Source organism: Melospiza georgiana, chromosome 4 (assembly GCF_028018845.1).
Source record: "Melospiza georgiana isolate bMelGeo1 chromosome 4, bMelGeo1.pri, whole genome shotgun sequence".
Lineage (NCBI taxonomy): Eukaryota > Metazoa > Chordata > Aves > Passeriformes > Passerellidae > Melospiza > Melospiza georgiana.
The window spans coordinates 6,761,896-6,777,976 of record NC_080433.1 but is presented as its reverse complement, the minus strand read 5'-3'; the positions used below and the strand labels follow the sequence as shown (position 1 = coordinate 6,777,976).

At 44.4% G+C, this 16,081-nt stretch overlaps 1 protein-coding gene across 3 annotated transcripts in view; it reads right to left on the bottom strand.

Annotated features, from left to right (window-relative positions):
- CAMK1D (calcium/calmodulin dependent protein kinase ID) overlaps nt 1–11,728 on the bottom strand; it is a 221,957-nt gene extending 210,229 nt beyond the window's left edge. For 2 of the 3 annotated variants that reach the window (XM_058021912.1, XM_058021913.1), the window contains exon 1: nt 11,357–11,725. In XM_058021912.1, coding sequence (XP_057877895.1) covers nt 11,357–11,448 — 92 coding nt within the window. In that variant the 5' untranslated portion in view covers nt 11,449–11,725. Of the gene's footprint in view, nt 1–11,356 lie in introns of all 3 variants that reach the window. The other variant, XM_058021911.1, reaches the window with a different exon arrangement.
- Between the last annotated feature and the right edge of the window lie 4,353 nt (nt 11,729–16,081).

The window sequence follows — 16,081 nt, the reverse complement described above, 5'->3', positions numbered from 1 at the left end:
TGAATTCAGTAACCACTGACACATGAACTCAACCTGGCATCTACTAATTTTTTTATTGTTCTCAAGCAGAAATTGCTCCTGCCAAAGTCTCTCTTGCAAGCCATTTCAGTGTAGCGGCTGATGATTTTTTAACGATGCAACACAGAAGGGGAAAAAAAAAAAAAAACTCCAACTGACTTCTCCACTGATTTATAGCATCCATGGAATGAAAACAAATAAAACTTCTTGTATTCTGCACTTCTCCCCTTCCCCCACCTCCTTTTTAGAGAACTATTTTTAACCAGTATTATTTCATTAAATAAGCTCACAGCACATCCCTGCAAACAGCTGAGCTGGCAGAAGATGGGAACTGTCCTGTGGGATGTGTTCAGCCCCTTCCTCTTCTGTTGTGGGGTTGCAAACTGTTCCTTCACAGCCTTATAACTTTATAATGCTGTTTGAAAGCTCAGAGTAAGGAGCAGACAATGCTGCTACTCCAGCCTGCTGCTGAGTATCGGGGATTCTCTTGACTCACACAGGAAAACCTCCAAGCTGTGGAAATCAAAGGCAGAATTTTACAGCAACATTGAGACGCTACAAATTATTGAAGAGAAAATAAGAGAGAACCAGTTGTGCTTTTGTGTGCCACCCTCTGACTTCAGGGAGATCTACAGTGACCACAAAGCCAACACACAAGGAGACATATGAGTACACATTTTACAGGCACCCTCCAAAGCCAAAACTGCAGGTTTTAGACAAGGGATGGAAAGCAGGGATTTGCTGCAGCAGAGGTAATGTGGAGAATGGAGGACAGGAGGAGAGAGAAGGACCATTGTGCTTTTAACTTCTCATTAGTCTGGGTTCATCCCCATTAGCTAATTGAGCACAGGGGCACTGCACAGTTTCTGCCTTCCCCTAAATGTAACCCAAATATGAAGAGAAATTCAAACTACAGAATAATTTAACAATATTCACAATGCTCTTAAACAGCTTTTGCCAAATGGCACAATTCATTGTCTATGCATTCATTAATGAAGCCAAACAACGTGCTGTTTGGCAAAAAAAAAAATGCTATTTATGGCCATATATCTCTATAATAAAAAATAATATATAGTATTATATAGAGTATATAATACTATATACACTATATATAGTATATACTATAAATATACACTATAATATATATACTATAGTATATATATAGTATAGTATAAATAAATACATAGTAAAAATACTATATTTAGTATATACTATATATAGACTATAATATATATATACTATAGTATATATATAGTATAGTATAGTATAGTATAGTATAGTATAGTATAGTATAGATAAATATATAGTAAAAATACTATATAAATAGTATTTTTAATATGTGGGTATACATAAATTTATACACATTTTATATATATATATATATATATCTGTATCTACTTATATGTATATAGAGGGCTCCTCCACCTTCCTCACAACCACATGGCAGAGCAAGACAAAGATGTCACAACACCCCACAACCTCCCGGGCAAACACTGGCACTGAAGCTGCCACTCATTTTAGTGGTCATTGAATATGATGGAAGTGCACTGGTGCAGTACAAGCTGTCCTGTCCAAAAGACCCAAGTCTATGAATTTTTCCAGCTCATGAACAAGGAGGGGGATTTAAACTCTCTAGAGCCAATTAAGCTGCAGCTGAATCCCATTGCTCTGCTTTGCCCCTTTGCTCTCCTTTCATCTTTCCCCTCACCTGCAGAACCAATCTGTTCTCAGCTTCAGTGCCCGTTGTGTTCCCTTCCAGCAGTGGCAAAAGGGACCAAATTTACTTTCTGGGCACAAATCATCGCAGCTCTTACTCAGGAATCCTTTAATCACTTTCATTGCTTTCCATTAAAAATACAAGATTCATCAGAGACACTCGTTCAGTGGACTTGCCTACAAAGCTCTCCAAGATTTTTTTTCTTTCAGGGTCTCTCAATGGCATAAAATTTATGTCTATGACATAAATTACATGGCTGTGGACAGGAAAATTAGCCAGTAAAATTACTCCAGACACACCTTAGCATGCCCAAGACCAGAGGTCTCCCTGCAGTATACCTCTGTACCCTGTGTCTATGTGATTTTGAGAACCACTTTTTCCATCTCATTTCTTGGTACATCTCCCCTGACACCTAAATATACAGCCTCCTCCTTCCTAAAAGGCATCAGTCAGACCTGTGACAGGGGACATCTCCCTTCCTTCTGAATTATTCCTCTTCTGCTCCAGTGCCTGGGTCACTGGGCCAAAAGGAGCCACACTGTTTTTCTGCTCCATTAATGTTTTTATCTAAGCATCTTCTCATAGTGCTTCAAGCAGCTTGACTAACAAGTATGTTGTTTGCCCCCCTGTTCTCTCCCTAGAAGAGATAAGAGGGTTTGTGTTGCTTCATGGTGCTTTTTTTATATTTGAGAGCATTTTATTTTGGGAGGGAGAGCTTGTTTGCTTTGCAGTATTCAGGTTGCTATGTAATTATGCTAGAGAAGGTGTCTCAAAACACTATGGCTTACACCCAGAGAAGGAGGTGGTGTTTTTGTGATGCTCATCATCAGCCCATGGAAAAGCTTAACAGTGTCAGATTTTCCCCTCAAAAAAAAAAAAAAAAAAAAAAAAAAAAAAAAAAAAAAAAAAAAAAAAAAGTTGAACAAATTAATTACACCCCTACGGCAAGAAATCCCATTAAAGCAGAGGTGTAAGGCTGATGCTGATCCCAGAGCTTTAGATGGTCCTTAAGATAGCTCAGGCTGCAGCTACAAAATGTCCCAAAGTGAAAGACAAAGCCTTTGGATTTGTTCAGGTGCTCTCCAAGAAAACAGCGCGGAGAGCACAAGTGGAGTTTAACGAGCTCACAGCGTCCTGTGCCACTGGCAGCACACACCAAGCACTGTGCTGTGCCTGAAATCCCCAAAACACCACAGGCTTCATGGCTGAGCTGCTTACCCTGAGAGGCAGGAGAGGACAAGAGTGAGCAGAGGGAGGAAATCTCCAAGCCAACTCAGAGTAACAGTGAAGGATCACCCAGGGATGCTCCAGCAACCTCTCTCAGCTATGGCTGAATTTGATTAGCAGCCTGTGCCTTCCCCACAGGAGTTTTCCATGTGGCTGCAAAGCCTCTAAGTGCTCTCCTCTCCCTTCAGCTCTCTTTTGTGTTGTTTGGGTTTTCTGTGTAATTTTGGGGGGGTTTTTCCACAGTTTTTCATCCAATAGATTCCATCATTTCTGCCCTTGCCCATCACAGTGGGGCAGGAGGGTCACAGCTGGTGAGTTTGTATGGAAAACATGCCTGGTTGTAGCTGGGTCCTTTGAATTATTTAAGCTGGGCTGGGAGGCTGGGATCCTGCTGGGAGCAATCCTACATCACCCCAAGAGCTGCCTGGACTGCTCCAGCTCTTCATAGCTCTGGGCAGCTCTGGATTCCTCTGAGCAGCTGAAACAACACAGCAATAAAGCACCCACGCTGTTACCAACAGCCCAGAGACAGTGCTCTGCATCTCCAAACCCCAGCTAGTAAAGATGATTTATGTGTGACGACTCTGGGTGAATCACACACAAATACACAGCTTTTTGAGGACCTTGGTGCTGACGCAGTGCCCACTACTAAAAGGAAGCAGGAGAGTCCCCTGCATAAGGCTGGAGTTAAGATTCAGATGTAATTCCCAACTTTTGGGTGTTCAGGCTTGAAAGAACATATCTTCAAATCCTCAACTTAAATTAGTGGGAGCATTAAGAGCAAGAAAATGAGAAGAATCCTGCAGAAATAAGTGCAAAGGAAAGGACCCAACTGGAAGATGCCACAATTCTTTACCCTGTTGCTGCTCCTGGTCGTTTGCATCATTACAAGCACCTCCTTTTTATTCCTCCTGGAGACTCTAAGAAGACAGAAACTGTTTGGTTTCTCTCCAATTTGAGATATTAGAAAACCAAAACAAAAATTAAAATAAAAATAAATAAATCCTCAATATAACTAAGCCAGCATGTTTTCTCTTTATTTGATTCTTCTCATTTCACTCTTGAAAAATTTATTTTAAGAGCTTATCTTATGCAGTCCAGTTGTCTTAAACTGTTGATATTTTAACTGTGACCCATTATATTGCTCAGGAAAAGATCAGGCATAATCAGTGAGCTATTATTACAGAGGATCCCCAGCACTGTGCTCAGCTGTTCTACACACAGATCAGATCTAAACAGAGCTTCCCAGTAGCTTTTTCTTAGCACATCCAGTGTTAAAAAAAAAGAAGAAGAAAAAAGGCTTTTTAACTCAGCCAAAAAATTCTGCTTGAGAGCATTATTTTGATTTAACCTTATACAATCTGTTTGGTGAGTAATTCTGGCATAAAACTCAATATGCAGCTTTCAACATGGAAACATCAGTGAAAGGGCCTTCAAAAGTTTATTAACAATCTGTTATTTATAGCTTTCTTTTTCAAAAGTGATTGGCACAACATTCGTAGGAAAATTATAGGAACCGCCAAGTCAGATAATAAAAAAACATATTGGTGTTAAGATTTGATGGAAAGGTTTTAAGGAACACTATGATCGCTAGAAATGAGACATATTCTGATTGCTAAGCCAGTTATTTGTCACTCAACAACAGCCCAATCACACACATATGTTTGCAAATTATTGTTATTGTTGTTAATTATTATTTACAGAGAAGCACTGAAATGCAAGGTGGTTTGAATTCCAATGAAAATGACAGATCACTGCCCCAAGGAATTTTTTATCCCTCCTTTCACTCATTACCTGTTTACTAACAGCACCCACTTAGTTCCAACTTGTTTTCCTGCTATCTAAAATGACTAGAAAATTAGGTCCTATTAAGTAATCATGAATATTAACTGTGAGTCACTGGTTAAGTGAATACCATTACTGGCAATAAATTCAAAATCCTATTATAAATGCCTGTTATTGTCAAGCAGACCAAAACAACACCACTTTATTCAATATTAATTGTATCCATGGATGCTTGAAAGGATTAAGCAACCCCAACCAATATTCTGCACGTAGTCAGGAGAACTGGGTGTGAAGGACAACAAAAATAATTGAGGTCAGTAACCAAGGTGGAGAGAAAAAGAGGCAAAAAGGAAGGAAGACATACATGGAGAGATCTTTCTTTCAGCTCCTGTGTGAAAGCAGATGGAGGGTGAAGGAAGCAGACAGGCTGCTCCAGATGGCAGGAGAAGAAGGCTCTCACACCCACTGTGTTGTGGCTGTGATGGGAACAAGAGACTTTTGGTTAAAGGATTCCTGTAGGGCTCCAAAGAGTTCGGTTCAGCTCTGTCCACCACCTCTCCACCCTCTGGGTTTTGCTTGTTGGGAGCTTCTGGGGTGCCAGCTACCAAAAACACACCAGTGTTCTTGTGCATGTTTTGCCCTACACAAAGAGAAGTCATGGAATAGATATTTGTTACATTGAAGTCCTGAGGACTGAGATGAAGTGTTGGCCAAGGCAAGGATCACATTTTCCTAAGCAAAAAAAAAACAGGAGAAAACCCAAACTGTCTATTCCAACCCAACCCTGATATCTTCTGGTCAAGCACCCTCCTTGGCTGCACAGGCATGCAGGTGAGCTCAGACAGGGCTAAGGCACACTTGAAAGAGAATACCCACAGAAAAAGAGACAAGGCAGGGGAGAAAATGAGGCAAGACATCAAAACTAGCAGACAAACAGGCTGACAAAGGAGGCATGAGCACATATGTGAGATGACAATACTGCAACTGTGTGTGTCTCCAGAGTTATGCGTTCACCTGAAAGCTTTTGATTATTGAGCATTTTGAAACCTTAATTTCACATGATGAAAGAAAATTGGCCTTTAGGCTACACTGTTGCCCCAAACAAGCACTTTTCAAAATGCACCTGTGAACCAGAGCTGGAGAGCTGTCAAAAATTCCTTCCCACCAATGGCTGCCAAGTTTTTTTCCCAATCCTCACCATCAGCCTTTAAATCCATTGGCCATCTTACTTTCCTTTCTTTCCCATTTCAATTCCAGCTGAACCCTCAGAGGTGTTATTTTCTGTAACTGTTCAAGGAAGACCAACAATTTACATCAAAAGATACCAACTCATTATTTTTAAGCCTTCAAGAACAAACTGGATAGAAACCTGTGCCAGGAGATAGCAAACAGGATTACTTGGTTTAAAACAAAATGCATCACCTTAAAGGAGTCCTAACAGTATTTTTCTGCTTTCACTAAATACACAAACGAAAACATCTGAGTTGTTTCACACCACTAAGTTAAACATTAATATTTAGACCTCAGCTTTCACTCCTCCCACAGATTTGAGAGAGGTGCTATAAGCACCTCTTAGAAAGAATTATCCCTGACCCCACATGGGTTTGACAGCGAGATTCCCAGAGTTATGGATTGTAGGGTCAGAAATGACCATGAACTCTCTTCCTCTGTAAACATGGACAAGAGGCACTTTCCTGCTGCTTGTAGCCTGAGAGCTTTCAGAGCTCCCAGGAAACCAGCCCAGAGGAGATGAGATCCACTTGCCTTCATGGTTTGCTCCAGTGGTTCATGAGCTTTGCTCCTGAAAACCTGCACCTCACCTTCAGCCTACTGCATTTGCTCCCCTGAAGAGTTTTTTTTTAGGTGAAATATTTCTTTAATTTAAACAAACAAGGGAAAATACTGAACTGAGGAAAATATGAAACAATCTGACAGAGCCACTGAGGTGTCATAAAAGAGAGGCAGCAATTGCTGGTAATGTCAGCAGAAACTCGAAAATCAGACAAGCCCTCAATCATCACAGGGGCCATCGAGCCAAGGCAAACACAAATATCAACCTCTTTCTTCATGTCTTGAGAGCTTCCAAAATCACAAGGGAAGAACTGAGTAACTTGCACGGTGCCTCAAGTGCAATGATGTGTTGTGTGAGTCCAGCTGATGGAAAGGCAGGACCTTTGGCAAGAGGCAGCAGATCTTGAGGCCTCCAGTATCTCCCAGGCCCTCCTCTGCAGAGAGGGGTCCCTGCCAGGACCTGTCCTTGCCACCAGCCCCTTCTCACGGCTGGGAGCCCACCCATGAGGGTCTGAGCACCCAAACCAGGCAGGAGCAGGAGCAGGAGCAGCTCAGGAGAGGCAGGGTGAGGCTGCAGGGAGGGGAAGGCAGCGCGAGAGGACAGACAGACACACAGCAGACAGCACGTACAGACACACAGCAGACAGCACGTACGGGTTCCTGACGGGTTCCTGTGCTTGTGTGCACGTGGGTGTGAGAGAGAAGAAAAGAGATCTGAGAGGAGGATGAGGAGTGACTTCATCCCACAGCATGAACCAGCACGTACTGGTGCGTGGAAGAGCCACGGAGGGTGCCAGGAGCCCTTCAGATGGCATAAGAGCATGGAAGTGACACAGATGAACCAAAAATTACCACAGAGCCCCAGAGAAGAGAGAAAAACAGAACCACCCATATGTTTTCTCTATACTGTATTCTAGCAAAGTGCTGGAAACTTACTTGAAGCGTATTTGTCTTCCCACCCAGCTCTTACTCTGTTATGGCCATATCCATGCAGCTCCCTCTGTTATCCTTACTGAGCTTTAAGAATCCACCACAGTAGTTTTAAGGACAGCACTGGTATTTTTATAATTACTAAGTCTGAGCCTTTCTAAATATTAGAATTCTGATGTCAATTAGGCCTAATTACAGGTATCTTAGAAATATGGGTTGATCTAATTAGGCAGATCAAGTGATGGAACCTTCCTCTTTGACTGCTGGTATTTCTTATTATTTCTCAGATGTCAAAATCTAAGGTTTAAAATGCCTTAGACGTAATATATTTTAAATGTGGAGGGGGAAAAGTGATATTTCTGTGATCACTCATCAGACTCCTGCTATTGTGAAACCTCACGTCTCTCAAGGGCTGGGGCAGAAATCCCTGTCTCCAGGCAGGCCCTCAATTCTCCTCTCAATTTGTCTTCCAGGAGGAACTGAGTAAAGCTACAATAGGTGAATTTGTGTAAATTTAAAGAGACAAGAGTCAGATCCTCTTCTTTCCTCAAGTACATCTGTATTGACTTAGAAGGGATTCTAAATTACATTTGTTGAGGATCTTGCTCGTTGCTATGATTTTATTTTATCTTTCACTTATTTTCCTAATTTTTTCCTCGCTACTTTTTCATGATTTGTAATTTCATGTCAATGGCTTAGCAGCAAAGAGGTCCAGTTCCAAAAGGGGCACTCAATGAACCTGTGCACATGGAGTGTGGTGCACTGTCCCACAGGGACTGGGAATGGATCAGGACCATCATACATATTGTAATATAATGACATATAAACTATACCAATAATCATGTATTATAAAATACACTAATATTGACTAATATTACCAAAATCTTTTGTTGACACTCTTCTTTTGTTGCACCAGAGAGATGGCAGCCCGAAAAGAAGATTGCACATGCTTTAAAATCTACATAAATACAGAACAGGGTAGATACAGGTTTGGGTACATCTGAGCCAACCAATCATTGCTGGAACTTCTTTAGAAAAATATTATTGTCCAACAGCAGAGAGGAAACAACACAGACCCAGCCACCAAAGGAAACAATTCTTAGGGTGGAAAAGAGCTGCTTTCTACATCTGGGCATGACATCCAGCTCAATTTCAGCATCAGTGTGGCTGGACATGATTTACAGGGATGTGTAAATAATTTATTCCAGCTCTGGAAGGGAGAGCCGGCTACTCATTAGAGTTTCCTTGAAGCCCAAATGATGTAATGATTAACTGACTTAGGATCTTTTTAATAATTCCAGCAAATTTCAATTCTCCCATGTTAAAGATCTGTTGAAGAGCTTTTATCCAGATGAAAGGCTCTTTTCTGAGAGCAAACCATTATTAAGGTGTACACACAGATTTCACATTCACAAATCAATGCACTTGAAACAAAATATGCTTTTAAAGTTTCTTTTTCACTTTCTTCCCTGATTTAGGGAATTAGTACTTTTCTTTCTCTAGCCAATTTTACCACAGGCAGTTAAGACAGCTGCATGAAAAAGGGCTGTTTTTCTGTTTAAAGTGCTTTTAGCACTTTGGCATCCTGAAATGGAATGGCAGAGAAATGCAAAATACAGTTACTACAATCCAGTACATTTCATTTGACATGCCAAGTTTTTCACTCCATGCTGGAGAAAAATCTATTAGCCAGTGAGATCAAGTGTTGGCTGTCCAACACAGTTCAGCTTTACAGTGCAGGAGGGACCAAAGCAGATTTTAACCCTGCTCCTAAATAATGCCATAGGAAAATGTTTTGGTGCAAATACTTTAAAGCTACTTATAATTATATAGTTTAATTCCTATTTAAATACTTTATTATCAATAATTGAGGATGTTTCCCATCATTTAGGCTCCTGGACCCTGTCTATCTGCTGCTCAAATCAGTGAACCTGCTTCCACTGCCTTCAGTGGAAATGGAACAGGCACTTTAATGATTTGCACAGCAATGGCCTAAATTTTTTAGAAGCTTCACATCCTGGTAAGTCACACCATACCTGGTAGGAACTGCAGGTGCTGCACTAGTGGGTGGCCAAGGACAGAACCAAAACTCAGATTCAAATCTTCCAATTATCAGCCTGCCCTTGGAACCCAAGGAATGCACAACCAGAAGGTAACCCACGTGCAGGCTGCCAAACACACAGATATTCATCATTAAATACAGCTATGGCTGGAAAAGAAAACAGCTCTATTTTCTCTATGTGGGCCCAGGTTTGTAATCCAATTATTTTAATTTTCAAAACTTTCTAGATTGACTGTTCAGTCGAGTTTGAAAACTTCACAGCTTCCACTCCCATCAGAAAGGACTTACCAAACTGTGAGGCTCAGTTAATAGTTTGAGGCACTAATTTGCTATATTTATTGAATTTAATTTGCAACAGCCATGCTAACATGCATAACTATTAACTCTGACCAGCTTTACCTTCCTTGGGACCTACACCAGCTCCCATTAACTACAGAGGGATCTGGATCAAGGCCACAGCATTAATTCCTCCTGAACCCCTTCAGCAGCACAAATTAACCCTTGCAGGTGGCTTCAACGCCACAACCACAGAGATCTCAGAGGGATGTACAGTCGGAATCCCAGTGAATTGTCCTGCTGCTCCAACAAACCTCAGAGCACTCAAACTTTCCTCCCCAGCACCCCTTGGCTCGGGAAGGGCTCTGCACACCTGAGGTGGCAAAGCAGGGCTCGTCTCTCCCAGCACGGAATTCTCACAGCAAAAACTCAGCGAGGGTGACAAGGATACATCACAACACTTGGCTCTTACGCTGCTTTTTGCTTCTTCACAGACCTGGACAGACATTTATGGGATTTCCTAAGTGGGTGTTTTCCGGAGGGCTCTGCTATCCATGTTAAACCTCCAGCCTGTTTATAGGAAACCAGCGAGCCCACGAACCAGAAATACCCTGCTTATAGGGAGCCTTCCCTTGGCAGCAGAAACAAACTTAAATATTAATAATTAAAACTAAAAAAAAAAAAAAATTAAAACTCAAATATTACAGTCAAAACTTGTTCAGCTGTGTTTTGGAAGCAGCACGGAGCGTAGGAAAAGCACTGCTCGGGATTAACAGCGCTTGGTTTCGAGACACGCTGGAAGTTTCAATTAGAGCAGCTACGAGGAGCCCTGGCAATACAACCCAACTCTAATTTCAATATATACACACACACAGCCCGTGTGCCGGCTCCTCCAGCACTGCCGGCTCCCTACCTCTGTAATATCCTGAGTGAGAAAATGACTTTAAACAAAAATAAAACTCTTTGCTCAGCCAAAAAGGCTCCAGCCTGTACCCCGCTTCCTTGCACCATCTGTGCGTGTTTTTTCTCAGCCTTCAAAAAAAAAAACCCAAAAAACAAACCAACTCTAACGTTTTACTAATCTTTATGCCCCGCCACTATAAATAAAACAAATAAAGCCCAACAACAGTTAAGCATCGTAGCTAAAACACATCCAATCCACTCCGATTATTTCTGCTCGTCTGTCCACGAATAGCTGCAGCCATCGGCTTTAGGGGAAGCGTGCGAGTCAGACCGCATTTATTTACAGTTGCACTATCAAGCAAAAACCTCCCCCCGTCTCCTCTTTCTATGAATATTTTCAAACACTTGGGGTGTTCTATCGCTTTTTGGGGGACACGGCGGGGAGGGCGAGGGGTGATGCTAGCCCAGCTCGTGCCCCACAATGAATTCTGTTTTCCTGCGTGTTCCCAGGTCGCTGGGATGGACGCGCGGGTCGCGGGTGCGCAAACCCCGCGCAGAGACCCGCACCCATCCGCGCAGGGTCCGCGCATCCCCGCGGGAAGGGACAGCGCCCGCCCCCGGCCCCGCAGCCCGAGCCCGCCACCTACGTCCCCAGCGTCTCCTTGAACTCGAAGATCTTCTTGATGTCCTCCGCCTGCTTCTTCCAGGAGCCGCCGCCGTCCCCGTTCTCGCGGGCCATGGCCGCGCCGCGCAGCCCCGCGGATGCCGCGCCGCCGGCTCCGAGCCCTCGGGCGGCTTTTGCTTTCTTTTCTGCCGCGGCGGCAGCGGCCGCTGCTGTTTCTTCTTCTTCTTCTTTTTCCTCCTCCTCCGCCTCCTTCTTCTCCCCTTCCTCCTCCTCCTCCTCCTCACACTTCCTGCCCGCCGCCGCTTTTATTTCCTCCGCGCTCCGGCGGGCTCCGCGAGTGTCACTTTTCCTGGGCTATTTCCTCCCAAGTTTCTCTTCCCCTCCTTTCCCTCCCTTCCCTCCCCTCCTCCGCGCTCCCCCCGCGGAGCCGCTGCCGGGGCTGCCCCGTCCCTCCGTCCCCCTGCGCGCACCCGCGTCCGGGGTCACTTTGCTCCCTGACTGACCCGCCCCGCCGAAAACTCCTTCTTATTTTTGTTTGTTTGTTTGTTTTTCTTTTCTTTCTTTCTTTCTTTTTCTCTTTTTTTTTTTTTTTTTTTTTCTCTTTTGGAGGGAGGTCAGTGTTTCTCTTCCCCCACCCCCGTGCGGGGCCCCATGGGATGCTCAGCCTGCCGGGCGCGGTGCGGTGCGGAGCGGCTGTGCGTGGTTGTTATGGCAATGGGAGGAGGAGGAGGAGGAGGAGGAAGAGGAGAAAGCGGAGGAGGAAGAAGGAGGAGGCAGCCCCGCCGCTGCTCTGCTGCCTGGCGCTGCCCCTCCTGACTGAATGAAGATAATTCGCATTGCACCAAAACCACGCACGTCAAACGGGAGGGGAGGGAAAGCAGCGAGAGGGGAAAAAAAAAATAAAAAAGGAAAGCCAGGAAGGAAAAAAAAAAAAAAAAGGGAAATTAAAAAGGCACAGCACAAGCGGGCGCGCTGCCTGGACGGGCTCGGATGCGCGGGGGCGGCCGTGCCCACCTGCCCCGCACACGCACACACAGCCCTGGGATGTGAAAGCCATCCCTCAGCAGGGACCACCCTCACCCAGCACTGCCCCGAAGCCAGGGGCGCCCCAAGAGGGGTCGGCAGCCCGGGATGGGGATGGGGAGATGGGGATGGGGATGGGGATGGGGATGGGGATGGGGATGGGGACGGGGATGGGGATGGGGAGATGGGGATGGGCCCGGCCGGGCTCCGGCCCTGGCCCCGCTCCCGCCCCGCCGGCACCGCCGCCCCAGCCCCGCACGGCTCCGGCCCCTCGCTGTCACACACCGGGATGGGATTATCGCTAAAAGCGGCTTTTTCCCAGCCACACTGAGACCTCTAGCGTCCTCACATCGGGCACGGGCTGAGCTCTGATGCGGGCTGACAGGCAGGATTCGTCAGGCATCAGAGGAAATGATAGTCTGCACTAACTGAGAGATGTGTATAGTTAAGGTTTTTGGACTTCAGGTTTGGAATATGTGAGGCACTAAAAAAGTGTAATTCTTTTGGGACACCCAAGTTAGGTGACCAAATCAGAGGCTTTGCTGGTGGCAATACAGGCACTCTAGTGCTTCAGGGGCAGCTCCAAACCTGACCAGCTCCAAACCTCATCACCAAATCATGACCTGAAAATAAATCCAAATACAAGGAGCTAAATAACATTTACTTCAAAACAAATGTGTATGCACTGTATGCACTTTACTGTTTAACATGTATTGTGTCTTTCAACAGATTCCTTAAATTTTTTTCCTGGAAGATTATTTTCCAGATTTCTCATAATTTATGGGCAGAAATTGTTAGCTATGAGGCTTGCCCTGGGCGTGGGTTAAGCTGTGCCTCTCATGTCATAGGGGCTGTGGCAGAGATGGGCATTCCTGGGGGGGTGAAGGTGAAAACCTGGAGCACAGGTTGGGGTGTTTGGGCAATGCTTCCCTCTGCTGGGCAGAGCCTCGCCTGTGTGTGCCAGCTCCTGTGGTTCATTTCTGCAGCCCTCTGGTGCTCTGCCCAGCCTCATCAAACATCTTGGGATTTCCCAACGATGGATGTTTGTGTGCTGCCACAGCACGAACTTTGAAACGGGTTTCCTTCTGCTCTTGACTTCCTTCCATCTTCTCACCACCCTCAGGATTTGCAGTCACTCCATGGGAACGTCACCAGGAGTCTCACAAGCCCACTGCACACCTGGGAAATGAGAGATGTCACTGACCTAAAAGCTTGCAGCTGGCTACCAAACCCAGGCTGCCCTTCAAACAGCACCACTGTGACATTTTCCCTCTCTTTCACACGTAAATCATGTGGTGTTAGAAATGCCATGCTCCTGCCTTCAGGAGAAGATTGAGAGAGTGTGAAGCCAGGAAGGGCAAGTGTGATGGTCTGCCCTGACATCCAGCATGGTGGAGGCCAAAGAGGCCAAATCCATCCACAACATGAGCACTGTAACTTATCTTGGGGCTGTGGCATCCCAAATTCATCCACCACTTTTATTTATGACACCACATTTGTCCCTATGGCATGACAGTAAAATCTCACTGCGCAGACAGTGCCATCCACTTCTCCATTTTGGCTTTCAGTGAGCAAAAATTTTACTTAAAATTGCTCAAATCCTTGCCAATGCTGCAATTTCTCGACATCAGAATTGCTTCAATTCTAGAATTTAAATCTAAATTCTATTTTCCTTATTTATCCTACACCTTTAGTATCACATTGATGTGCTTTTTCTTTGTGAAATAACTCACATTTGAAGTAACTGATAGTTTAGAAGTCTCTGGAGCCATTACAGTTTTCATGAGAAGTGCTGGAGATGCTTCTGTTAGGCAGGGACCACTGGCACAATAGACCATAAAAGCCCCTTCAAAGTCATTACAGTCTGTCATGTCAGCCTGAATTTAGGGAGTCTGTAATCTTGCTTGACTGACAGGCTCCTGCAGAGCCATTGTAGCTATCTGAAGAGCAGGTATTTCTAAAAAATTAAGATCTTATGTGTAAAGTCCTCTCTGGAGTGGCTGTGAGTAGCAGGGCGTGCAGCAGCTGTGGGGATCTGCAGGGCTGCATTCAATGTTTAATTACCACAGCCCGATTACAAGAGCAGCAATAGAGAGGTAAAATGAAATGCACAGAAATGCCAGCATTGAGACTGACAATAAAACATAACTCAAGCCCTTTTAGAGGCTGCACAGAGGCCATCTCTCATTACCTGGGCCTGCTCTGCAGCCCTGCCAAGGGCTGTATCAGAAATCAGCTAATGAGCAGGCGTGGCTGGGTTTGACACAGCTGCACAGGCTGCACATGCCCCCAGCCACTCACACAGCAAAACACCAAACCCTGACTCTGCAGATGGACAAGTTACAGCTGGTTTTTAAGGCCTTCTCTGGAAATACTGTGAATTTAGGGGAGAAATTAAAAATTGACTTCTATATGAGATATTTTATTTCAGGATAAAGTGACAGGAATTTTGGAGTAGTATTTGAAATTGTGTTTTTACTGCTTGGTCCCTCCAGCTGATGCTGAGGCTGGCCATGTATGGTGTGGCTGTGCTTGGCCACGTTCACTGCTGACCCTTCATATGGGCACTGTGCAAATCAGTTTATCATGAGCATAAATAAAGGAGCCATGTCTGTTTTTCAAGCTTTTCCACTGACAACCTGGTTTTCCTGTGCTTAAATATCATAATATCAGACCTCTTCCCAGCGTCATGTCTGAGTCATGCAATATAATCTTCCTTTCTGCTTACAAATCAGCACCATTGATGCTTTTCTGCAAGAGCATCAGAAACGTGGCAATGGCTCAGCTGCTGGGGTCCAAGCTCAGGAGATGAGCACCCACAGATCCATGGCCATTTTTAGGGTTAAAATCTCATGTTCAAGCTCTGGAGCCGCATCAGTGTAAAGCAAACAGCACTCAAGCCCACAGCTGTTCTCTGCTGCCTTCCCTACCACATAGCAACCTCAGAGAGTGGGTTTCCTGCCCATGACAGAAAAAAACTGGGCCAATCCCAGTGAGAAGTGGATTATTGGTGTCACACACACATAGGAGGAGCCAGGATTTTAGTGCTGATCTGCTCCCATAGCCAGTGATAGCAACGCTGTCATCCACGAGTGTAGACCTTGGTGAGAAACTCAAAGCAAAATTACATCTTGGATGCTTCACAGCCTCTGAGACAAGCCTGAGATGAGGTAAAATCCTGGGGCAAGGCATCTTCAAATTTGGCAGCACAGGTCTTAATATTTTGACATGCCAGGTCTGCCTAGCACAGTAATAATTCCATGCATTCACAGCATTCCTTGGCATTTCCAGTGGTGGGGATGCTGCAGCTCCAGCCTGTGCCCCGTTTGGAAATTCAGAGGAAATCCTCTTGGGTGGTATGCTTAGTCATGAAAAAATAAAATTATGACCATCTTTGCTTGCATGAAAAAGAGAGACAAAATTCTCTTAAATGTCAATTTCAAATGTTTATTTAAATGAGAATATTTCTTATTTTAAAAAAATCACTACTATTTCTTTAATTGGATGGTAATTTTAAAAACTGCAGCTGGAAAGATGCATTTTGATGGAGAACCACAGGTTTTGGATTTTCACCACTATTGGTGAAACTATTGGATGTGGTTGGGTTTTAATGTTTGCCAGACCAGTTTTGACACCACAAGTTCAGCACAGAAAATTATAAACTTGGCTCTAAGAATGTCCACAAACGAAGGCTGAACCTGCTGCTGCTGATGCCACCAGCAGT